The following is a 27,757-nucleotide window of genomic DNA, read 5'->3' as shown; positions in this document are numbered from 1 at the left end:
ACATACAAGAAAGAACCTATAATAACCAAAATACCAAGTACAAAGAAACAAATTTAAATGAGCAGCTCGAACTTAACTAAAAAATGGGAGCATGGACCAGGTGCACCGGTAGGGTAAGCATTCTCTCCTTTTCTAGAAACACCCGCAGAGTCGCTCATAAAATGTAAAGTCGGAGTAGAAAATCCAACTGAGTGCAAAGTAACACGTTCAAATCGGCCGCATTGTAAAGGAACACTAAAATAAGACTGAAACGCTGTATGGATTAAAAGATTAACAATTGGTTAAAGGGATCGTAGGTCTTTGTTGCCGGGTATCAGAAAGTACTAATGTAATTGATCTTTGATTTGAAGAACACGTGGTGATGTAAATTTCAGTTGAAGTGATTGATTTTAGTGGTAGATGATTAACCATATAAGGTAAGCTGTTGTCAAGTTTTAAATTAGTTTGAAAGCATAGTAGTACCAGTTGTTTTTGTTTAATATACTAATAATGTTAAATTGGCGAATTACTAGTATCCTTATAAGAAGAAAGAAAAAAGAAAAAAAATATTTTGTTTCTTGAAAGTATTCTTCACGGAGTAAACATCTCTCTTCAATAGATTAATAGGATCAGTGTCTTGGCGTTAGATAATAATTAATATTATTGATATGTTTGTTTGTGTATTTCAATTACGATTTTTTTGTTGCGACTTATTAGTTTCCTTGCATCTCTTGAATTGTTTAAAATTCCAATCTACACCATGTACCATCCTCCATTCCCCATTGCCCCATTCCTCATAGATAATTCCCCAATGCCAATAAATAATTCTCCATCCACCCATAGAAGCACCATTGCAACTTTCATTATTAAATAATTGCATTATCAAATTAATTTTAATATTTTTAAATTATTCAACATGTAAACTGTTAATTTCAGTCAAATTTACTGTATTTTTCACATAAACGAAAATTTCAATAGAAAACTAATTTTTCTTTCCTCCCCATTGGAAATTCCATCCCCATACGTTATCCCCATTCCCCATCCCCCATTTACGTTAGAATAGAATGGGAAGTTTAGCCCTTGCAAGAACTGTGATGCATATGCGTGTAGCTAGTTTTCAAATTTGTAAGGAGAGAAATAAAAAAAGGGAAAATGAAAAAGAAAAAAAAGGAGACATATTTCAATTGGTTTTTTAAAGAAATTTGAGGAGGCAGATCTAGAGTTTGGGTCACAACTCTTACAAATCATTCGAGCGTTCATATTCAGCAGTTTACATCAATCTCATTTAAGCATCAAAGGAAGTTGAACTGATTACATTCTGTTTCAAATGAAAGCCTGGTAGGCTTTTGTGAAATTGAATATGATACAAACATATCATTGATTTCAAGAGTTATGACCCTAACTCTAGGTCTACCACCTTATAAAATGTATATACATTACTGCATGGTTTCTGCTTGTGTAGAATTAATTCATTTTCTGTTGTTTTCTTTTCTTAATATTAACAGGGTGTTAATGGAAGCAGAAGGTGACACATACCAAATATTGCTTTCAAATAAATTTCATCAATTTCATCACAAACATATAATTCTATTATACGGGTGTTTCTAGAAAAGCCGAGGACGCTTACCCTACCGGTGCACTTGGTCCATGAACCAAGTTTTTAGTGGAGTTGCTCATTTACTTTTACTACTTTGAATGTATTATGGTAGTTACTTTATGTTCTTTGTTGTGTTTGTCAGTTTTCCATGTCTGGTATTAGTCTCTGGATTACATTCTTTTGATTTCTGCTAGAAACTTGGTTCCCTTGATTACTCTTTTATTAATAAAAACTGAATCTCGACAATCCAAGTATATTATTTGCATTCAAATTCATGGTAAAGCTGAATCGTAAAGAAACTAAGTTCACCAATGGCCTCAGTGTACATATGTGTAGTGTTTTGTGTTCAAAGCAATTCAGTTATTTACCTTGCCATCTATACAGACAGACGCACATCGTTGACTTTTTGTTCATCCATGGGCTCAATGTATGTAATATTTTGTTTACAATGCAAGATATCTGTTTACCTTGCCACACAAACAGACAGACGCACGTCGTTGACCTTTTGACCTACCCTCGGAAAGTCAAATCGAAATTGATTATAAACATCAAATTGACATTAGATAATCAGCCTTAAAGGTTAAGCTATTCCTATATTTGTTTGAACATATATATTAAATGTGGTCTTTGCTCTTGAAGCTGTCAATTTGTGAAAAAATAGATTGGCTCTTCAATATTTCTGTCATACATAAAAACTGGGGCAATTGACACCGTATATATACATAGAAACAGGGGCGGGGGCGATCCAGAGATTTTGAAAGGAGGGTTCTAAAAGGGATTCAGAAAAGGGGAGAGGTCAAGCAATCATTTGTTTAGTTTTACCTATATCTGCACAAAGTTAATAAAATTTTCCAACAAAATGGGCGTCGTTCCGGAATCCTTCCCTCTGGTTCTACCACTGAGAGTGCATATACACTACAATGTCTACATAGAGGCCCTTTCCCCTTTTTTGAACTAGTTTAAAACATGTTTGCACTATTTGTTTCTCGGACAAATTTTCGAAAGTAGCGTTACAAGTTCAACATCATGCATTCTAAGACATATGGTTGGATCATGGGTCTCTGATTTGCTCAATCCCCCCTCTTTTTGTACCCCGCCATACCAAAGGGCCAAGTGGTATTTGATACCATCCAAAAAGTTGCGTGTCCGCCAGTCTGTCCGTCCCCGACGGTTTCCAGCTGATAACTTTTTAAGAACGCATTAATGCATTAAAAAAACTTTAAACAGTTAACTTTTCGCCATAATGTGGGCGGTATCACTTAATGTTCTATTAATGCCATACCTTATTTATGTTTCCTGTCTAATAAATATATTTCTTTTTATTTTTTTTTCATGTTTTCGTTTCTGATAATAATAATGATAATAATACATGTAGTGAAGTCGCTAATTTAGCGTAAAAAAAGAATAATAAATAATTTAATATTAGCCACACAGACCTTGGTCTGTCTTCACGTGTAGAACTTTTTTGCCCCTGACGTACATGAAGGCAGCAAATCCGAAAATTATGGCCTAATTTTCTTTACTTCTATGCGTTTTATTTGCATTTTATTTGTATTTAGTTCCCTTTTACCTTTAAATGTGGCTATTGTTCACTTATTATTTTGATTACATTTTATACGGTTATTTCATAATCTTTTAAAAACGAGTGAAATACTTGTTACTTCATACGCGCAACTAAAATGATCATACTTTCTTTATTCCTAAATCATCTGGATGTTCAACATACGGTAGGTCGTTTTACGCAGTGTTCGAATTCGTAGGTCTAATTCCGACAGAGTCATTGATCGACAAATTACTAGTAGTAGATGCGTGTTTAATGAAAGGCGTGTGAAATTCAGAACAGCTGGTTGGTCGGATGCTAAATGAGAATTGTTGAGAACAATGTATGTTATCATTTCGGTGGTTGCATTTTAGTGTCTTATTCTGTTAAAAAAGAGGGTAGGTTCGAAATACCTAGTAAAATCTTCGCTGAAACGTAGATGTTACATGGACCTTAAACTATCGTTTCTTTTTCTTTACACGGATTCAAATTTGCATTTATTATTAAAAAAAGAAGATTTGCAAAACAAAACAAACCAAACAAAACAAACAAACAAAATAAAGCGAAATCCTATATTTAACAGAAAAAACAATAAGAGGAAATCACTCAGTTAAATATCCCAGCCCCTATATCCCACACTTTCAAACGGTCTGACCTTAAGAGAGTAAAGCGATGGTTAATATAGTGCCAAGATATCCTACATGTTCTGATATCGAAGTTTCGACAAATACCAAACTAACTATACCATTGTTGGGTTCAACTGCCATATATTATATATTTTGATTAAAATATAACTTTTTTGCATATGCATTAGAAAGTGTTTGTTTAAACCCTATACCGTCTACCCTATATCACACTCCTAGACCTATATCCCATACCCTATATCACTGTCTCCCCCGCCCTATATAGCATACCCTATATCACACCCCTTTACAGATCATACTTGAATTATGGTTAAAATATATTATAAAATGAACATGACATGTCAAAATCTGTAACACATGCTGTTTTAACGTACCCTCGACCTATATTACTCCGCGGGACGGTGGCCGTTGGGGTGATAAAGGAGTCTTGCGGTTCATGCAGCATTCGATACAGATTTTGACATCTAATATTCAGTATATACATGTATATCCCATTCGTACTAATAAGTATATACAGTACAATTTTCTTTTTGTTAGAATTGTACCAAGTCACACCAGGAAACTGCTGTATCACATAATTAATAATGAAACAGTTCCTATTCTTATATTGACAGATTAAATAGGTTTGAGATTGATAACTTGATATACTGTAACTTTTTGTTTGTTGTAGGGTCAATAAGTGAAACTAGTTCAATTTAATCGATTGCATATATATTTCCTGACCGCAACTACACAATCAAACTGTTATGCGTGACCATTCTGTTACACACCACACAAAATTCTACTAAAATTTCTACAAAACTACTAGGAATAACATTGATGTACATGTACTTTATGAAATATGTAATATATGTAATTCGGGAAACATCAACTCGTTCACCTGCCACGAATTTGCATTATATTTGAGAGATATAATTGAAGTACAACTCTGCCTTAAAATCAGGCAGAAGCTCGTGCATATCTTAATCCCAAAATGTTTTTGTTTGGAAATCCTTCAGTAAGCCTCATAAAAACTGTATTCGACAATAAGCGTAAATGAAAGTTGGGGCACTGAAGATATCATTATCACTTACAATTTTAATGCGTTCTACTGCAGAAAAGTAGGGAAAAACCCGATAGGATTTTACACTACAATAAGTCAAAAATATTTCACGAAATATAGCAAATCCAAGGAAATGAAGACAATAAGAGTTGTTTTTACGACGCAACAGATGTCTTTGACCAGTTTTTTATTATCTTGATATATAATGAATCACCCTCTGCCTTGTTCTTAGGCAAACCCATACTTAAGTGATTACAAATAAGTTGTAAGTTGTAATTGTCTAAATTTTGATCGTCACTTTTTAATGTTTTCATGTATTTGGATTTTGATGTCCTTTGATTAATTATCTTATTTTTTGCCATTGTTTCCCCAATTTTTTGTGATAATTTATTATTCAGAAAGATAAATACATAATTTGATAAATCACACTGTAACATAATATTATCTAGCATTAAAGAACGTAGCTTGTAATTTGTGTTAAGTTGATGAGCATGCTCAATACACACATCCGCGAGGTAGGTCTTATGTAGAACAACACGATTTTCCTCGCGGAAGTGCAGTGCATTTTGAGCATGTTGTACGCATGCTCATCGACTATCCCACAGTTTGTACAAAAGAGTCTACAGCTAGGTAATCGTAGATAGGTCAATTTTTCCTTTTCCAGCTGTCCGGAGATCGATTTTACCCATGTTTAATCAAAAGGTCAAATATAAATTGTATTCATGTACGAGGAGCCGATACACGAGCGGAATTTAATCGCGACATCTCTATAGGAAGAACGGTACTATTTCTTATCATTTTAGATTGGCCTTTCGTGTACCTTTTCAGGTAAATACTTCCGGACGCTGTGATTTGAAAACTTGTACTGAAACCGAAAGTGTTTTATTAATTCCAGGCTCTAACATTATTGTACTTTTATTTTTTGAAAACCATTTTATTTAAGTATAAAAATCTGTTTAAATTTATGTGCTATTCACAGAAAAAAGAGGGAACTTTGACCCCAAAACATCATCTGCTTAAAATACCAATCAAGAACATTATGCTATGACTTTCCTGACAATTTTAGTGATGGAAGATATGATTGGAAAAAAGTCAGTTTATAGCTCCGTCATTGTTTTAAAGGGGCGAATTTTTCAAAAGTTTTAATATTGTCGCCTATGGGAAATAAATAGTACCGTTCTCCCTATATCACTGCCGATTTCAGGCCGGCAAGTGACGTTACGAGGGGTTTTAAAATTACATTTTAGCTACCCTCCCTCAAAACAGGTCGAGGATTAAAATGTGGTGGTCGTCGTTTAACGATTCTTTGCTTCCATCTTTACCATTGAATTACAATGGAATTTAGTTGTCACCTCTTTGAAAGAGAAAATTTATTAAACAGATTGCTGAAATAATGTACATGTTAAAAACGTTAACTCAAATTTTAGCCAATCATCTTGCTTGAAATTTCAAATCTGAGGCAAAGTAGAATGATTTGAGAACACTTTCTAAAAGTAGTGGATAAGGCCTTTGTGAGGCAAGAAAAGAAGCCATTTTTTTCAGTTTGGTTTTTAAAATCGGTGTTTAAACTTTAATCATTTTGTCATAGAAATTATGTTTCATAACCCACATATACAATAAGACCTGTATATGTCAAACTCCTTTTACACGGTATAGTTTGTCCTGTATAGACAGGTTTTCGGTTTATATAGGGTTCGGTTAAGACAGATTTCACTGTATATAGACAACGAATAAAACAATTCTTCAGAGCAGGTCCTAATCTAGATATTGATGACAAGGAGAAGTTTTTGTAAATTCTGTTTGAAAAATAACAATATTAACATTTATGTTTATTACAAAAACTTCTCCCTCTCAAAGACAAATGGGAGAAGTGAGCACAAACAAGGACAAGTTTTTGCCCATTTCTCCCTCTAGATTAGGCCCTGCTTCAGAGTTGCATTTTTTGCCCATTTGTTTATGGTTCTTTCATGCATTGATCACTGATATAGATATAGGTTCAAAATAAAGAAATCGTATAAAGGTACATGTATGTGAACATTGGTTAATTGAAAAAAGCAATTATCACCCTTTTGGGACTCGTTGGACTAATTTTTTGCCTTCAAAATTACAAAGGATGTCTTAATCTCCTCATTCATTCTATATATAGCTTTAACCCTTTAAAATATCGGTCATTTTGGCCAAAATAATTGCAGCTTATATGGGTGGATGTCGAATAATGTGCCAATTTAAAAGAACAACTTTTATGTGTCCTTCGGAAAGATTTGAGAGATTAATTATAACATGCTACATGTATATCCAGCAACGAGTACTAAGTATTTCATATAATACAATACGAGATTTTTAAATGTACTTGGTCCAGTCCAAGACTAAGCATCTTTTATTTACACACGTATACACATGTCCCAATTGCAACTTAGGAATTTCTTGTCTCTGTATGTCTTGTTCCGTTTTCACATTTAGTTTATTTTATTGTTACCTGAGTACATATGGGTCAACTCTTTTACTGTACCTGTATATAATGATGTTTTTGGGCCAGATGCAGCCTGTTTTATGGTATGAGTGTTTCCTTGTCGTTCATTGAAGACCAATGTATGGCCTTGGGCTGGCATTTTCATCCCGGTGGAGAAGACCATTGGATGGCCTTGGGCTGGCATTTTCATCCCGGTGGAGAAGACCAATGAATGGCCTTGGGCTGGCATTTTCACCTCGGTGGAGTTTTATACACCGTATTATTCTCGTTAATACATTATAGATTGTTTTTGTTGCAACAGAAAACTTATAGTTACACATGTAATTGAAACATGTTGTTGAGATTTAAAGACCCTTTTTTTGGGTCAATATAATTTTTTTCTCTTAAGTGTTTTTAATGATGATCTCATTGGTCTGACAAATCCTTTGTACCTTTCAAATATGAATGTATTGCCTTTAATTAACGTACATGCAATACAGATAATCACCAAAGAAACTCGGTTTCTCAATGATTGTTTATAGTATGGATACATGTACTTTAAGTTTGTTGATGAATACCAATTCTGTCATTGTAGTGCTTCTTTATATACACTTGAGCGACCGCATGTAATGTGCATTTACATTAATATACGATTTAAGTAAGCTGAGTACAATTGAAATAACACAGTTTATCCGCGGAGAAACTCTGTTCTCAAAAATTAATCATAAAAAGTTAATTAATGGACAATTTATCATTTATCAAAGAAACAGAATGCATTACCTATTATAAAGGATTGATAGGTGAAAGTTAATTACCCAGTGGCTGATTATGAAAATTTCCATCTTCCGTACATGTACGTGGCGGATCCCGCGGGGTGTGCTGGTGCAATGGCTTGGCACCCCCTATTTATTGGTAAATTTGTCTTTTTCGAGTGTTAAATTAACAAAACAAAATGGAAAATTATGGCCTAGCAACTCCCCCTTTTTTAAGAACCTCGACTGGCACCTTCCTCTTCAAAATATCCTATTCCTCAGTAAGTATATTGTCCTTTTTTATGCGTAACCACTATTCCACACCGTTAATCTAATTAGGGATAAGGTCCACTATTTAGGTTTTAACTACTTTTTGATACCGTGTATCACAGCAAATACAAATTCATTTAATAGGAATGTCAAGTTATGATTCTAAGTTCATGTACCCGGTAGTATCAAACTAGAAAAATCTGTAAGCAATGATCACTAAATTGATACTCCTAACTCCTCCATTTGGTAACATAGACAATTTTGTCGAAATTGATTTGGACCAAAATCTAAGATACGTAAAGGAGATCCACAATGATAATACATGCAATAAAAATTTTGTGAGAGTCACAATTGTAATGCATGTGTGTAATACAGATTCAGTGAAAGTCACAATGGTAATGCATGTGTGGAAGAAAGATTCTGTGAATGTCACAATGCGAATGCATTTTGTAATAAAGATTCTGTGAAAGTTTAATTACATTCCGTTCATTGATTTAGGAGGAGTGGTGGCCAATTATAAAGATTCTGTACGTTTCTTTTAATTTCATTCGTCGATATAGGAAGAAAAAGGGATAAAAGATAGCCGCAAATGAATACAAAGTAAACGTTTTACTATGTGAAACCCCAAAATTAATTTGGATCAAAATCTAAAATAAGTGGTGCGTCATGGGAATATGTAATCAAGATTCTGTGAAAGGTTAAATAAATTCCAATCAATCAATCAATATAGGAGGTGTAATAGATGAGAGTTGCCCCCCCCCTTCGTAATAGATGGAAGGAAGTACGGACAGAAGAAAGGACGGACACCCATTTCACTATATAAACCTCCACACTTTGCAAGACCCCCCCCACACACACAGACTTTAATACAAATAGGTCTACGGTTTTGAATGCTTTCAATGGAAGAAATTTTGGATCTTTATAAATTATAAGCCTAATACATACCAGTTAATTATCCTAGATCTACACCTGCGTCCTTAAACCGCTGCATCGATGATGCAACTTCTATTCACTGAATGTCCTTGTAACGTATAAACACATCTGTAGCCTATAGCAACTCCATACGTTTAAAAAAGTAACTTTTTCGGAATTCCAATATTTTTTTTCAGATCCACCCAATGGTGTCGAAGAACAACAAAACATGAAACAGGAGTCTTTAACCCCATTTAGTCATTCAGAGGTAAGCGACATGTATTGCTTTCATCATTAGTATAATTATTGTAACTATTATCATTATTATTATTGTTATTAATATTTTCATTATTATCATTATTACTATTATCATTGCTATTATTATTTTTATTATTATTATTATTATAAATCTATATAACAAATTGGGTAAAATAAGGATACAGTAAGTTGCAAATGCTTTTAATTATAGATCAACTAAGGCTTCGAAACAAGTGTAAAAACTGTAATATTTTTGGGATGTTCGACAATACTATATAGAATTGGTTGGCTTACAGCACAAAAAGGCACTTTGAATTATTTGCGATATACATGTACAACCCAGCCGAAGTTTTTGCGCTTGTCACAAGTCTGGAACTTCTGGCCTCTGTATGTCTTTTTTAGTTTTCACCTTTAGTTTATTTTTTGTTACTTGAATATTTAGGGACGACTCTTTCGCTGCAGCTGTGTATAATGATGTTTTGGGGCCAGCTGTAGCCTGCCCTATGGTATGAAAATTTCCTCGTCGTTCATTGAAGACAAATGGGTGGCCTTGGGCTCACATATTCATCCCGGTGGGGTTGTTGTCTCTTTGATATGTCTCTTTGACATATACACTATACCTATTCTCAATATACCTGTAGATAATTTACATATCAAAATGATGTATGAAAGTCGAAAGCAGGTTTAAGACTTGTATGGTCTCACTAACCACTTCCGGGTCAAATGGCCATCCCCCCCCTATGTAGTACCAAATACACACTGAACTTAGACATATGCATTGTAAGTGCATTATTTGTGTGTGTTATGATTAAAAGTAGTCAAAATAAAGCTGAGAACGTGTACTTTAAAATCATATATGTAATTAACTACAAAAGTGTAAGAATATTGTTTACATGTATGAGTAATTTGCCTATATGTTGTCAGTTAGCAGAACAGGTAAAAATGTGGATTTTCAGTATTATTTATTCAAGTAAATTTTGTGAAGAATTTCTACTATCATCGTACCATTAGCATAATGATTTTGGAAGCCTTATTTTCCAAGCTTCCCAACGGTATGCAGCTTTAAGATGTCATTTGTCCTGGGAATTCACAGTGAGACTTTGAAAATTGCTTTTTTAACATGTAACGTAATGGAAACGTTAGAAGTGGTTAGTGAGACCTATATCCGTCTGAACGTCTGTTTTAGATGTTTGAATACCTTAATCGTGTAAACTTATTCGCTGGCATCCTTAAACTGACATACGTGTAACTTTGCACAATTCATCTAGGAGATGGCATCTTACTTTTATCATTTGTTGAAAAGAACCTTTTTAACATATTGAAAAGACGAACCAAATGAAGGTGGGGCAATCTCTTATGCTCGAAAAGTTTGGTTGATTGTATTGGTACTTAGTTTGTGCAAGCAACTATGTCCTTAAAAAAATACGGTATGTAGTTGTAGGTTTGAAAACAGTGTCTTCATTCAGTACAAATTTATGTTTAATTTTTACATTCGTCAGGATACAGGGGAAGTGTATTTAAGACGTCTATTGTACCTATATGCTCTACTCATACTATTTGAGTAAAGAAGATTATTTATAGCACCATGAACTACTGAACTTTACAAATCATTGACATGATTATCTGTGTCCCAATTTTAAATACTCGAGTAAGGCATTGGAAGTTTAAAAATCGCGTGTTTACTTAAGGAAGAAAAACGAACTGCATGTTATATTAACTTAATTAATCTGAGGCAAATATATACACTCCGAAACTCTCCAAGAATCCGGTGTCAATTCAGGAAACGGGTAACTCGATTTTTTTTTTTACGATATTCTGCTTAGAAGGTAAATATGCTTACCTTACCGGATGTTGTAAATAATAGGGATCTGTGTGCGCGTTGAATATTTGAACATATACTTTTCCTCTTAAGATCCAGACAGATGCATAATAACCGTCTGTAGATTAAAATAAAAAAAAAAAAACAAAAACAAAACAGTTTTTAGGCTATCTCGGCAATGGAAGTTAAGGAAGAAAAAACGAGCTGCATGTTTTAACGTTTAATTAGCATAAGTGGTCAAGAAATCGATTTTTTTTTCTTTTTAGTGCACTTGTTTTTGAAATACTGAAGTACCGATCTCATGCAATTTCGCTATGCTGTACTCGTGTTTCGAGGAGTAACCTCCATCAATAGAACTAGAATCAAATACATAGGAATATTTAAATTCAAACATTAGGTGTGTTCAAATAGGAAGCCAAATCCATCAACGAGAGGTTTTACCATGTGCAATACAAGGAAAGAAGCCTCAGTGGTTAAGGTGTTTTGAAATTTGTAATGCTACATAATTATAATCGATCGTCAAGTAGCAAAGTCTGTAAGGCCGTTGATCGTTCAAACAATTGTGTGAACAAACCAAACACATTGAATATTTAGATTTATTGTTTCTTAGAGTACCGGCCAAAATAATGGTGGGGGGATGTTATTTCATTTCTCAAGAAAATAGTAACATCATATGATTTTTGTCAAGCCTAACTATTCATCGAACTATATTACTTTCAAAGTATTTTCAATATTTGAACTTAACAAATACATGTATTCGATAATGGTAAACTTAATACTAAAATTTACGATTAAAGGGTGAGTTTTCATTCCCTATTGTCAACTATTCCTTTTTAGATGGTGACGTCCCATTGTCACCACGATATGGAATTTACATATCACAATTAGTTTGCTATGCTAGTATTTGTAAAATTGTTTCGGATTTTAACGGTAGGAATCTTTATAAAACCCAGAAACTTCTGTATCAAGGTTTTCGATATCACAAGTTCGTAGAAACATTCACAACATTTTTCAACCGATAAAAGGAACTCGCTCTGAAACACAGAGTTGTACTTGTTAAATATTAATACGTGCTTTTGTCTCTCGCCCTTTGTTTTATGGTAATATTCCGCACAAAACACGGAAAACTTGATACTCACCAAGTAAGTTAACTAAACCGTTGAATAGGCTCATTCGTAGGGTTTATGGTTATGATTTTGTTGTCAAATCGTTGTTGATAGCATTTATTGGCATTAACATTGATTCGCTCTTAGGGTCTTTACATATGAATTAAAACATTATATTTTAAAGCAGGTTTTGGCATGAAATAGGTAGTGTCCAGGTTGCATGTCTTACATGTATGATGCCTAATTGCAAGTCAGGAATTTCTGGCTTCTATATGTCTTGTTTCATTTTCACCTTTAGTATATTTTTTTATGTTACTTAAGTATTAGGAGTAATTCATTCGCTGCACTTGTGTATAATGATGTTTTGGGATCAGCTGCAGTCTGCCCTGTGATATGAGGATTTCTTCGTCATTCATTGAAGACCAATGGGTGGCCTGGTGCTGATAGTTTCATCCCGGTGGTGTTGTTGTTTCTTTGACATACACACCATAACTATTCTCGTTATATTACATTTAAGAATATTCATTTCCATAAGGAAGGGGGGCTTAGAATACGCATGTGATAACTGTCATAAGTATAATTATATGCATACCAATTTAAATGAACCATGATCAAGGAATTCATTTTATCATGGCATAGGTCTATACATTCGAATTTATCATGGATTATATAGTAAGTTCAGCTACGGCATATACCTTTCAACTTACCGACTCTCCTTGATTTAATATGCACAGGTCATTAACGAACAATATAGGAGATAATCCAAAGGTGTGCCTTTGTTTTTTTATGTTAATTGCCATGAACACTGCGACAACTGAGATATACTAGTACGGAAACATATCTATGGAAAGTGCAATACAGTAAAACCAGTCAAAACCGAACTTGTTTTGGACTGTAGAATTTGTATGGTTAAGACGAATTTCCGGTTTACCCAGGTTAATGCATGTACATATATTATATCTAAAATAGCATAAAAAGATTTATATAGCTGTTGGTTTAGATAGGTTTTCATTTTACTCTGGGTTCGGTTTAGGGAGGTTTATCTGTATCATAACCCTCTGTTAGAATAAACAACTTCACTAATGACTTAATCTTTGTAGGAGGTCAGATTAATATAATACTCAGGAATCTTAATTCCAATTTGTTTACGTCGTTAATAATTACTCAATAAGAAATTTCAATTGAACATCTCTACAAACACTGCGCAATGGTCTAAGAACGAGTCTTCAGATTATTGGTAGTCGAGAATGACAAGACCTTTAACCGTTTTGACTGATGGAAATACACTAAAATTAAATAAATAAGAAATTATGAAAATAAACAAATAAAATCGACCAAAAAAAAAAAAAAGAATTCATTAAACATTTTGTAGTTATGAAGGAAAAATAAAAAGTAGAATCTGAACCAATCAGAAACGACAATAAACTATGACCAACGCTCTATATTATACCTGTTTTGTTATAAGTGTATACAAGTTAACATTTTATTTATTGACCTACGCAACGAATATTAACCGATCCCGTAAGCTGAGGGAGGTATTGATTTCGAAGGTAATTAAAAACTTGAAGTACTTCAAATGATGTTGATGCAATGTATTTCATCAAATTGAAGTTTTGAAATGAAATAATTTTTTTGGTAATTCATATGTTAAGTGCTCGGTTTTTTTTTACTCCATTCAAATCGAACAAAATTAAGTTAAGTGGGTAAAATTTGGCATATTTTATTCTAATTATTCAAAAGGCAAAATTTTCCCACTAAACATACACGTAATTTCATTCGATATGAATTGAGTACAAAACTTGTCAAACACCTCTTAGCTTACCTTAACTAAAACTTGATGCTTTTCGTGTCATTTCGTAGTAATTGTTCTTTCTAAAACATTTAACAAACTGACAAAAAGAGCACAAGTTTATGTATGCATTTAGAAGTAATATAGGTCAACTGACCTATTTTCACTTTGTATTAATCATTAAATAGTCTCTTTAACAATGTCAATTAAAGCATTCAACGCATGCGCTAATAGTCTTTGTGCATGACGAAGATGCTTAACTCGCATGACAGGATAGGAATTTCTACCATTAATTCCAAATCAAAAGGCAGACATCAAATGGTAATTAAAGGGAGAGTCAGTTTCGCTATTGCATTATTCATGATTGTTTTGAAGACATATATAACTTAACTACCACGGTATCACGAATAGATGGCTACTGAGGTTATTCGGTTTCGTTGTTTTATCATGTTTATTGTAAACAGTATTTCATTAGGAAATATGAACATGACAGATACAAATGAAACACAATATAGGGATTGGAAAACAAGTGTTAAACACTTTTATAAATTCCTCTCACATAAAAAGACATTATCAGAGATGGCAATTAGGATATAAGCATATATCAGTTAGATATCAGAAAATGGTGATGATGATTATGATGACCAATGTATACACAATACACAAATTATTTGAAGCTTATTGTTATGACAAAATCAAAGGATACTACACATTTTAATTAGTAAATACATGAAACAAGACATTATGAATAGTCTAGACCGTAGATCTAGCAAGAAAATCTTTTAGTAGATAAAATAAATTCTAGAACCACAATAAAATTATCGGAATTCTCACGATCAGAGAGGTTGCTCTCACCTAAGATGATCTTATTGATCGCAATATGGTCATATGATAATTTAGCAATCATGTTACGTATATGATCGCCGAATCTGCTACAGAATAGAAAAAAAAGTGTTCAGAATTTTCAGCTTGGTTACAATATGAACAAAAAGGATTCTCAACTAAGTTTTTCATGAACAAGTGTGCATTGAGTCCACTTTTCAGGGTCCTAATTCTGACATATAAAATTTGCCCCATCCTCTTACCCGCATAATAAAAAAAAATGGTACAGGATGAGTTTTTCTTAAATATTTATTAAAACAAGATAACGATGAATTTCTTTTATCAGCCGGTTTTTGATTGAAGGAAGAAAACTGTTATGATAGTAGCTAGTTCTTCATGGAATATTTACAAGATTGCTGGCATTACGGATTCCAAATGTATGAGTATTGTTAAAGGACGCTGGGACTAAATTAGAAAGATATGCTGGGGCAGTACTGTGGACCATCTGGTGAAATAATACAAGCGTGTAATTTGTCCGTCTTTCTCTTAACGTCTCTCACCCTGTCTCTTTCAGAAGAACATATAGACTGGTCAATTTCGAAGCACCAGTTACAATACGTGCTGCTTCATAATTAATTTGCTCCAATCTGTCCTTCATACACTCATGACAATTATCCCAAATGGCGTCGGCATCTTCAGGCTAAAAACCACTAATTCCACTTCCCATAGGCTTCTATGCTAATTTCACTATATTCAATGGCTTCTCTGGACTTTACCTCAACTTTAACCTGCAGATGACTATATATCAGCATGATTCTACATATGTCAGCTCACAATCCTCAGAATGGCATGTGGGGTTAGCAGACTTGCAGTGCAGTACTGGTCACCGGAAGTGAAGGGTCTATAAATAGCATGGGAAATCCCAGTGTTTTCACAAGATAGGGGTATATTTAAAAATCATTATGGAGATTAGGCTTCACATCACAAGAAGCAAAATGCACCTATAACATGTACAGAAATGTTTTTCCTTTCAGAAACTGTTTAAATTTTTAAAATAAGATGAGAACTTTTTTCACAGCACTATGAGGAACAGGGGTAATTTCTGCGTAGGACTATTTTTGCGTACGTTCCAAATTCTCATTGGTTGAATTGGTGGTCTGTAACATAAAGAGTCACTTTTTGTCTTAGAAAAAATAAATAACTATTCAGGTATCTTCCTACACACATACTGAATGCATCTGCAAAGTTTCAGTGAAATGTGACAAGCACTTTTTTAAATATTTGATTTTTAAATATAGGATAACCAAGTTGTGCGAGCAAAAAAGTGAAAACATTCTACCATACTGAAATGCATTAAATATTTGCAAAGAACTTTTTCTGACTTTTCAAATAAAAAATATCAATCACAACTTGTTTTTTTAACAATATTAATGAAGAAATAGTTTTAAAAGTAATCATTTTCTGAGAAATTGGTCTATTTTTAAAAATTTATTTCTGACATGCCTCCCCCTTTTTCTTGATCACATGTCAAAATTCCTAAATCTTTAAATTTTCACAAAAGGTGATATATTTGGCTTTAAATTTGTAAATACAGTGTTTTCACATTAAAACATGACCAGTAAAGGGCACCTAAACAAAAAAAGTGCTCAATAATGGATTTTCCATGTTGCCATAGGGGAATGCTTATATGGCCTTAACCGCAGTAATGAAAGTGAGTTTTTCCTCATTTCTAACCTAATTTTTGCTCAAATCTACACAAAACTTGATTTCAAGTGCTTATTACTACCATATTTAGGTAAATATAGCCCTCAAAGTTTAATATTTGATATTTTTACTAAATTTTCTACACTTTTTACAATATAGGACATAAAAATCAGCCAAAAAGACCAATTTTCCATAATTTGGACCTACAACTTAAAAAAATGCATATTTTGAAGGATTTTTGTAGTGTACTCCTCTCATGGCAAAGTTAACAAGATCTTCAAGTAGTTTAAAGCTATTTCAAGAAACTTTTCATTTTGCCATGGCTTGATCTTCAGGCTAAAAACCACTAATTCCACTTCCCATAGGCTTCTATGCTAATTTCACAATATTCAATGGCTTCTCTGGACTTTACCTTAACTTTAACCTGCAGATGACTATATATCAGCATGATTCTACATATGTCAGCTCACAATCCTCAGAATGGCATGTGGGGTTAGCAGACTTGCAGTGCAGTACTGGTCACCGGAAGTGAAGGGTCTATAAATAGCATGGGAAATCCCAGTGTTTTCACAAGATAGGGGTATATTTAAAAATCATTATGGAGATTAGGCTTCACATCACAAGAAGCAAAATGCACCTATAACATGTACAGAAATGTTTTTCCTTTCAGAAACTGTTTAAATTTTTAAAATAAGATGAGAACTTTTTTCACAGCACTATGAGGAACAGGGGTAATTTCTGCGTAGGACTATTTTTGCGTACGTTCCAAATTCTCATTGGTTGAATTGGTGGTCTGTAACCTTCAAGAATTGGACGAAAAAAAGAAAAATACATAGTCTCGAATGACTTTCTATCTACAAAAAATTTAATCGACGTAGTAGATTCAGGCGTATAGATGCCTTTTTAATTACCTCATTGAGGGTGTTCGTTCCAAGAACCGTCACTAGAAAATATAAGACCTAGATGCTTATGAGACTGAACTGTCTTAATGACATTATCATCCATAAGTAAGCGATGGAATCGTTTCGGGTGAAACCAGACTGGTGTTCAGACAGCAGATTACGAATACAATTCATTGCATATTTATACACACTTTATTCAAAAAGTTTGCTCAAACACACAATAGAGATATAGGACGATAGTTTCCAACACTATTTTTATCGTCCTTTTTAAAAACAGGGATAACATTGGCTAGTTTCCATGAAATAGGAAAATACGTATCAGTTAAACTTAAATTAAAATTAACACAAAGAGGCTTATGAAGTATATCAAAAGCCATCTCCAACAACCTAGGACTTATGCCATCAGGACCAAGAGCCTTGTTAACATCAATGATTTGAAGAACATCCTTAACACCATCTTCTGCGATATGTATGTTGTTAAGTTGTCTATCACGGACGGATTCAATAGCGGATACGGGTTTATTATCATCAACTATGTTAGATTGTAAAGAAAAAAAGTTGACGAATCGAGAAAAGAATGACCTACATGAACAAGATCGACCAAATCCTCTCGATTCGAAATAACCAGATCTAAACAAGAACTGCTATTTTCTGTATAATGAGTCGGCTCGTTGACTAGTTGAATCATATCATAATTTGTAATTATATTTTTCATACGCGTATTATTGTTTTTTAGATTCTTCCAAGATGACAATATTGCTAATACCCGTATCTACAGCCAATGTTTATAATGCGTTTGGAAGAATATTTTTTAAAATTTTTTTTAGCATAATCTAAACTGTAGATATAATTTTATGCAAGGCTTACGACAGACGTGCAGTCAAAACGGAATAGGCTTCAGATAGGCCTGCAGAAATGGGTCAGGGAAGTGAATTCTAACTGAAAGTAGCCTTTCATTAATAAATAAATATTAAAAATATCTAGACCCGGTGCGCGTAAAGATTTTTTTATTCTTCCCTAATTTAAATTTAATCACGGCTTTTTTTCCCTTTTAAGTTGAATCGAATGCCATTGTGAAGTACATAAATGCTATCCTTAATGATATGCCAATTCCTTCCAATCAAAATTCCTCTTCCCATACAAACCCACATTCCCCCTTCCACTTGTCCATGCCACCATATACCATGAATGTAATAGGAAGCTAGCTCAATACCACAACATTACAATTTATATACGTTTACAATGCATATAATAGCCCTTTACATTCAAATTCTAAATATCTTTTTATGCATGAAAAATGATGATGTAAATTTTGATATTATCCTGAATGTTGCACTGTGTAGTCAATCAACTCCTTGATATCTAATGGTAGCTGTCTGAATTCACATGCTAGGTTTAAAACAAAATGTACAAAGAGATAAAAGATAACGCGCATCCTTGTCTGATTTCATCTGTAACAACGCCTTTCTTATCTTATTATTATGTTTACTTGAAGTTTTGAACAGCATTCTCTTTTACAAATTTACAAAACACATTGTATGTAATAGACAGTTCACGATTTTCCCTGCGAATTAGTACTAAGTTATTACAGATCATGACACATCCATCAAGTTGTTTGAAGGCCAATTGTTTGACAAAATGAAAATCGTCACTCAATTACTATTCATAAAAGCAATTCGAAATTTAAAAAGCAACATAATTTGGTCTGTGAAGAAAACGGGTGCAATCGAAACCACTTTTATACATTTACTCAAACAATATTTCAATTACGTAAGAAAAGTTTATGGCGTTTTTTTTATGTTCTAATGAAATAGGAATAAATTAAATTTGTTGATAGTATGTGAATGACAAAAACTGTGAAAGGTGAAACTACGTTTTCTTAAAAAAACTGAAAGTTAAGTAGTCATCATTTTTTATATGAACTTTTTGTGTATTGATATATTAGCATATTTAGAAAAAAAACCACTTAATCTTCAAGTACAGTTATAAGATTGTTTGCAGAAGCATACAAAATTTGTGATCCTACAACAAATTTTACAAAAAGTAACTCGAGTCGAAAATCGTTGATGTTTTTGCCGAATAGAAACTCAAGTTAGTGGACTTAAATAAAACACAGTAAAATGTTTAACGATAAAAATTACTGCTTAAGGTATCTTTTCATTTATAACAGGAAAAAAAAGAAAACAACAAGATTTGTTACGAACATATACATTTTTTGTGAAGGTAGACTATTAGTATGGCTTTGTACATAGCGTGTTTAAGACACTGACAAAGTGAGATAATTCTGCGTTGCATTGTCAAGGCGAATCACAAAAAATATATAAATAAATTTTCTTTAAAGGTGCTGCTACCATTTATATCCAATATCAAAGAGCGCAGGCGATATTTGTTCTAAATGAGCATAGAATTGATTAGTAATTACAAAGCTGTTGTTTGAAAATGACACGTATATAGCATGCCACGGAATCCCATTTCCTCGTGAATTATGCATCAAAGGGCAGCCGTAGATTATATAGAGCAAATGGTTTTACTTTATGAAGTCTAATTTTGCTTCAGTATTTCTTTACAGACAAGAAATTAGTTCATGATAAAAAATGCACATTCAATTATGTTACATTTACATGTTAATTGATTTTTAACTAAAAGATTTGTTTTTAATAAAAAAAAAATCTGCATTTCAAGAAACTTTTGTTTGTTGGGGTTTAACGCCCGAGCAGCAATATTTCAGCTATATTCAGGCGAGAATTCAAGAAACAGTCATGCTTCTATTCATGCTCTCCATAAGCAATACCATGTGACATAAAATGCAAACATTACAGTTGTTGAGAGTTGCATCTAAAACCAGTTTGATTGATAAATCAAAATAATTCATTACTAAACAAAAATACAAATGATAATAACGATAATTACAATAATAATAACGACAATTATAATTATGATAACTATAATTAAATACAAGTTAAAAACGATGATTACAATAATAATAACGATAATTATAATAATAATATGAATACAAAGTTTATTTTGTGAAATAAAATTCAATTTAAATAAAGTCTAAAAGTAGAAGAGCATCAGTATCCAAATCTATACAAAAAAGGAAATTATGTTATTTACTTAGGGAACCTTTATACATATAGACCAATGACGGCTTTATCATCGTGATTGTATATATCATCACTTTATAGATGAGGTCAGTTGATGAAAAATGGTAATTATTGCCGTCATAATCTTTGACGTTTTATTTTTTATATCGATTACGTGATAGTTCATTTGACGTACAGTTAACATTGGTGTTTGCTAAAGTTGAATATATCTAATTTCAAAACTATAAAATGTGATTATTGCCAATTACAAAGACATTATATACATAGGGCCCTTGGGGAATGTAGGACTCTCGGGTTGATACAGCATGATATACAGGTTTTGACATGCCATGTGCATTTTATCATATGTTTTTACTACACTTCAAGTATGTGCCAAGTAGGGGTGTAATATAGGGTATGTGATATAGGTCAAGGACTGTTAAGAGGGTATGCAGTATTACGATATACGGTAAACCATAAAGGGGTTTTAGCATTAAATTAAAAAAAAAAAACGAATGTTTTAATCAACCATGTGTTATATATACATATTTCATAGAAGGGATACATTCAATGTGCTTGATCATCCTTGTTCAAGTAAAAACTCAGATTTTTAATTGCTTCGCGTTGTAAGATTTGATTTTTTTCAATGCACTTACTGAAGCCAACTTTCATACGTGTTTTCAAGCTAGCTTCAAGGTGGTAGACCTAGGGTAAGGGACATAACTCTTGAAATCAGTGATATGTTTGCATCATATTCAATTTCACCAAAGCCTATCAAGCTTTCATTTGAAACAGAATGAAATCAGTCCAAGTTACCTTGGTGCTTACGTGAATTTAATGTAAAATGCTGAATACAAACGTTCCAATGATTTGTAGTGTTCATTACATTAGGTCTACCTCCTTAATACATAATTAAACACTATCTACTCTTGTAATAATTGCCCTTTGATTACCATTAATATGTATTGGTAGTTCCTCTCTATTTTTATGCACATGCATTATGTATTCTCAGGGAAGGTCGTTAAATCGCTAATTAGCCAGAAATTATTACTTTTCTTTAAGATCAAAGACCAACACTTTGAAAGTAAGCATGGAGTTTTTGCATTTTGTACCATTTTACCTTTTTTGCATTATTTATTAGTTTTCCACGGGATAAGATTGTTACTATTTGTAAAAGCAATTGAAGCCCAGAATCGACTGGATCTTTCACAGTTCGGGTTAGTAAGATATATTATTTATATTGTGAATATTTTACATATTTACATGTAACAATGGATTTTTGAATTACTATCTTTTGTCTGTTTTATCAACAGTTATCATTAAATTATAATTGCTAACGTTAATTTTTTTGGGTGGTTTTATGAATTAAAATAAAAAGAGATTTGAAGCTTTGTTGACCCCTATAAAAGGTAAACAAATTAAAAAAAGATGTAGTTAGTTTACAATTAATGTTGTGTATACTTCACTGTTTTTTAATTAAAATATATAGTTATAATCTTATTATAAACACTTCTCAGCTGTTCATTGGAAATATTAATTTTTAACCTTGAGCAAACTGTCATACAAAGGGTATAACAATGTCAGCGAAAGTTTCGTGTTTCCAAGTCATTTATACATGTGTTCATTCAAATCAAGAATCCCACGATACTATTTCGGAAATCTGTGTATCTATAAGCTGTTTTTAATGTCGTATCTATAAAATCCATTGCAAAATCATATTACATTCTGAAGATCGAAATCGTGTTTGTTCAAATACAATAAGTATTAAATTACGATTTCATTTATTCAAAACACACAATAGACCTCGAAACACCATCGGGGAGGCGTTTGAATATGTTAAAAAGAGCTTACAAGTTATAATTTCTACAGATGCATTATTAGATATGAAGTTCATACGAATATATTTATATCGAAAATACCGACATAGATGTTCATTAAAATTTGATACAAAACTTGACAAGTTAATTAAGAAATTTTTATTGAATTCTTGTATGCTTAGCTTGCACTGAACTACTACATAAAAATGAATTTAATTTTACTCTGCTTGTATAAATATAAATCTTATTGTTAAACTAGTATAGTTTGGTTGTAAAGCTTTTCGTCAAGGTAGAGTTTTTTCCTTATTGTACATGTATAGAAACAAAGAATATACTTTGTAAGACGGGTATCATGAACATATATATGTAAAAAAATAGATTATTATTTATACTGTTTTGGCTTTTAATGACTTTCATGATTTCGTTGTATAGAAACGCGGTAAAATCACATTCTTGATAACATGCGGTACTTGTTCATGTTATAAAACACTTGAACTTTAAGTTGATACGATTGACAAACAGTTAAAAATTAGTTGTTTTTTTTTGTCCCTGTTAAGTGGATTGGAATACGCTAGATAAAACCTTAATTTTTTGTTTGGGTGTTGGATAAAGACAAGTAGCGTAACTTATTCCAAGTTAATACTAACTATATAGTCAAGCCTTTTATACTTGCATGCTGTGTGGAAATGTTTTTTTTGGACATGGTTAATTTTTTTATTAATGGTTTTTGTTTATACTGACAGATAAATATATGACCTTTTAAATATTGCTCTTGATATTAGGCCGGGCTGATAACTAGGGCAACATTTAAAAGTTATGCATTAATGTATGATATTATAAATTTTTATTCCAGTAATTAATGGATCATTTTTTTCAATTAATCTTTCGATATCAAACGCATAAAATTTAGGATGATGTATATACTATGATGCATTTGACTTTTTTCAGTGGTTTTAGCATTTTTCCATTACGATAGCAGTTGATAATTCATCGGTAAGGTTAAGTTTTTCCTTGATTGTTCTTATTGCCTGATATTTTTATTATGTTACTGCCGTGATACTTAACAATAATTACAATTTCAACGACAAATATAATTTCTTCAATCGCAAATTTGGAAATAAAGAGGCCTTGGGCCCTTTAATAACGCCAAAAGTCGCAAACCTCAGGTTGATAACTCGTAATTGGCTTGTCTTCAAGGGCAACGTCATCTACCGCAGCCTGTCGTCTATGGTAATGTCATTGGTAAACAAAGTAACGTTATGATTATTCATTAAATAACTTGATTATAACGAAAATACCATCAAATATGGCTTGAAAAAATGATCTAGAGTTTTTTGTGTGATGAATCAAATATATGATGAACGTATGTCATTGTAGTGTTCCATAAGGAGCAATATCAGCCCTCGAACAGAGCTCCTGACGGGCTTGATATGGAACTCTTATATTGATACACAGACCGAAATAGAAAATACAATATAATAATTTATAATTATCTGAAAATGTACAAAGAATCTGAATAGTTGCACGCAAGCTTACCATAGATAGGCAGTACAATATTACTCGTACAATAATGTTAGTAACTTTTAAATCCTGCCGATTGCTTACCATACCGGTGCACCTGGTCCGTGCTCCAAGTTGTTAATGGAGTCAGAATTGCTTTTTTACAATGGTTTCTTTGTACTCTTTATTTTAGTTATTTCAATTTTGTTGTGTTTGTTTTCCATGTCTGGTCTTTATCCCTGGATTGCGTTCTTTTGATTTCCGCTAGAATATTGGTTTCCCAGATTACGCTTTCACAAATAACTAGCTTGCATTATAAACCCGAATAGAAAGTTATGTATCTATTCACATGAGTGTATCAGATGTACATGTATATATTGAAATAAAATCATAGTATACGTATTGTTGTGTATAAAAGTTTCTATCTAATAGAATTAAGGTTCTCCAAATGACGTGTTCTGTGTCAAGATAGAAAAAAGACTTGTATGTTTAATCATACTTATCCTTGTGGACGTAGTATATTAATGAAATTTGCTGGAAGGTATTTGTATTATACAATCTCACGTACCACTTCTAACGTTTCAATTACATCACATGTTAAAAAATAATTTTCGAAGTTTCACTGTGAATTCCCAGAAAAAATGGCATCTTAAACTTGCTTGTTGAAGCTTGGAAAATATGACTTTCAAAATCATTATGCTAATGGTACGATGGTCGTAGACCTTTTCATAAAATTTATTGAGATAAATATTACTTAAAATCTATATTTTTACTTTTTCTGCTAACTGACAGAATAGAGGGAAATTTCTGACACATGTAAATAACACTCATTCACTTTTTTAGTAATTACAGTTCTCAGATTTAATTTGACTATTGAACAGCATACACACAAATTATTCATTTACAATGCAAGTATAGTGTATTTTTGGTACTACATAGAAGGGTGGTCATTTGACACAGAAGTTGTTAGAAAAAAGTACAGGAGAATTTAACGTTATGTACATTTCCCAGATCTGCTATTATAAGTTATATAAGTTTTTGTCTGTGAAACCTTTTTAAAATAACACTGAAACATACAACTTTGGAAACAATTGTGGTTTAAATTTTCTACAAAAAATATATTTTTTGACATAAATTTTGATATATTGATTTATCATTTCATGTACATGTATATCTTATATTAATCGTCAATATACGATAATGAACTTGTATAACGAGCGAGATAATCGGCAGTACATTTGTAACTGCATGCTCAAAAATCTTTTGTCATTTAGATAATTTTTTGTACCAAAAGAATATTCATAAGTAGTTTGCGTAACATTTATGTAGAGTATTTATAAATATTGGCCAGGAAATAATTTATGCGTGTCAAAACTCACCAAATTCATTCACAAATTCAGAAACAGTTACAGATCTTATTACCAGTCTTAGTTTGTTCTTCGGAAGTTGCTTTTGCGAGATAAAAATTATACACATTTTGTATGGAATTGGCACTATGCAACGGTTTTTGTTCTTGATTTTGTTTTATTTTGTTGGTTTAAGTGGGAAATGAAGTAATGTTTTGTCTAAAAAGTACATACGAGAAATTATAAAAGGACTATTGTAATGTTAAAACAAGGTATATGCAGATCTAAAAAGCATCGTTTGTTCGGTCTGGTCATCTGCTACATTAATCACAACATGGACAGTGTTGGAATTTATATGGTCTAGATCTGGTGCTGAATCGAAATACCCGAGATCTAAATATGAAATGATCAAAATAACTTTTTTTTCTTATTTTGTAGATGATCATATAGAAAATAAAATGTATTCGGATAAAGTCAAGCTCAACGACAAACCCAGCAGGATGAAGTTCCGAAGTGGCGATGTCATAATTAGGTCGGAGTACGATGACTGTGTCATAAGAGACAACAGTCGCGCAGTAAATAGACTTAACAGTCAAATGATGACGTTTGAAAGGGCTCAAAAGGTCATTATGAAAGACATTGGAAAAGAAACGCAGATCATTCGATCAAAGATGGTGAACATGGTTTCCACTTCACCGCGGAATAAATATAGTTCACAACAACTAAATAACTTTGCAAGTGGAAACAAGAAGTCATCGAAAAACAGCAAAAAGCGACCGGGTGACGAACAGTCACCGACCGGAAAGCCAAAAGTCGAAAGCCCTCCTTTCAAATCACCTACCGAAAAACATATGTATACCATTGCTGACGAAGCCAAACGGCGATACGCAAAAAAAATAAACAAAACAAAATCCGTTTCCGGAGAGACTGATAATCTTACTGATAATGAATCAAGTAATGACACACCAACGAAATCAGAGACTCAAAGGATGCCATTGTCCTTACGAAAACATGAAAGTATGCTATCCATATCATCAAGAAATGATAATATTAATAAAGAGAAAACTCCCCGGACTGACCGAATAAAAGAATCGGCAATTTCCTCACAAATGTCAGCCAGAAATGTTCGTAAGGAAGCTATTGCATCTTTGTATGATGAAAATAAACGGCAAGCTTCTGCTAGCCATATGAGTTTTATCCAAATACTCCAAAAGGCCGATGAAGCAAAGTCTAAAGGATTGACTATTGAAGACCACGTGCCACGTCCAAGAACTCCTGAACTCCTTTCAGACTGTGATAGTGACGAATCAGAGGTCTACCGCCGACGCAAACCCAATAAACTAGGAGCAACACCAAAGTCGACGTACATTTCACAACTTCCATAGAATATATTTAGTTTTGTAGAAATAATTGGGAAGATACCAAATGCAAATTTTCATATTATAGAAGAAAACTAATCAAGATAAAAGGTCACATCTGAATAATTTGGTAGTGTTACAAACGCAACCATGGCATTATTTTTTTAAAAGTCGGAAAGCTTATCCACTGATTTGATACTTACAATGAAATTCAAGCTCTTATTAAGTGACTAGTTGATCAAGGTGGATTTTAACATCTGAGTTCATTGGGTATTTAAGTCTGGGACCTTAATCGTATCTAATAAAGTGGAAATCTATTAACATAAAACATAAATACAGGTATAAATAAAGAAATGTTTTAATGTGATTTGTGCATATTCCAATATGTTTCAAAAATAAACAACTCTGGCAATAATACAAACCACAGAAATGTTGTGATAGAACAATCTACACACATGTATATACGTATTTCAATGTGTTTGAAATGATACAAACTCTGCTAATAAATAGAAAATATAAGAATAAGCAGTAAATCTCATACTTTTTATCCATATTTACATACATGTATGTTCCTATGCTATGCTATGATAAAACGGAACGCATGGCTTTCTACGAAAAAAAAATTTGCACATCAACGATCACATGTGAAACGTAACAACCGAATGTGTAAGAGAGGACACGAACAATCAAAAACACATGTATCAAAATGTATGGTAGACTGTGTATTCCTCATGATTTTTAAAGATAGATTGTTTTGTCATTCGAGAAGGTTTAAATACTATCTGATTTGATATGCCTTATCGTATTTAAAACAGACCTTTGCTGTGACCATGATTTAAAACACGTGTTGCTACATTTCGTCGTAAAGGTTAACTATGTTAGCATAGCATTGTCCTTGGGAAAACAACCAAAATACTTTGACCAACCAAAAACACAATTTTTGGGGCCTTGGCAATATGTAGATTTAGACACGGTCTACTTTCATCAATCATATGTCTAATTGGTTCCAAGCTAAACATAAATGGATTCACAAAACAACACCTGACAGATGGTTGTATGCAGATAGAA

At 32.7% G+C, this 27,757-nt stretch overlaps 1 protein-coding gene across 2 annotated transcripts; it reads left to right on the top strand.

Annotated features, from left to right (window-relative positions):
- The first annotated feature begins 241 nt into the window (after positions 1–241).
- LOC148597882 (uncharacterized) lies at positions 242–27,169 on the top strand. Of its 2 annotated transcripts, XM_088562015.1 has the most exons (3): positions 242–416; positions 9,383–9,453; positions 25,770–27,169. In XM_088562015.1, the coding sequence occupies exon 3, from the start codon at positions 25,790–25,792 to the stop codon at positions 26,714–26,716; it is 927 nt and encodes a 308-aa protein (XP_088418141.1). In that variant the 5' UTR covers positions 242–416; positions 9,383–9,453; positions 25,770–25,789; the 3' UTR covers positions 26,717–27,169. The 2 variants fall into 2 exon arrangements, with proteins under 2 accessions (XP_088418141.1, XP_088418142.1); XM_088562016.1 differs by lacking the exons at positions 242–416; positions 9,383–9,453 and adding an exon at positions 22,730–22,774.
- Positions 27,170–27,757: the final 588 nt, after the last annotated feature.

Source organism: Perna viridis, chromosome 14, assembly GCF_037379345.1.
Source record: "Perna viridis isolate PV_CMFRI_1.1 ecotype Kerala chromosome 14, ASM3737934v1, whole genome shotgun sequence".
Classification (NCBI taxonomy): domain Eukaryota; kingdom Metazoa; phylum Mollusca; class Bivalvia; order Mytilida; family Mytilidae; genus Perna; species Perna viridis.
The sequence above is the reverse complement of the archived record's forward strand: the minus strand, read 5'-3'. Positions and strand labels throughout refer to the sequence as shown.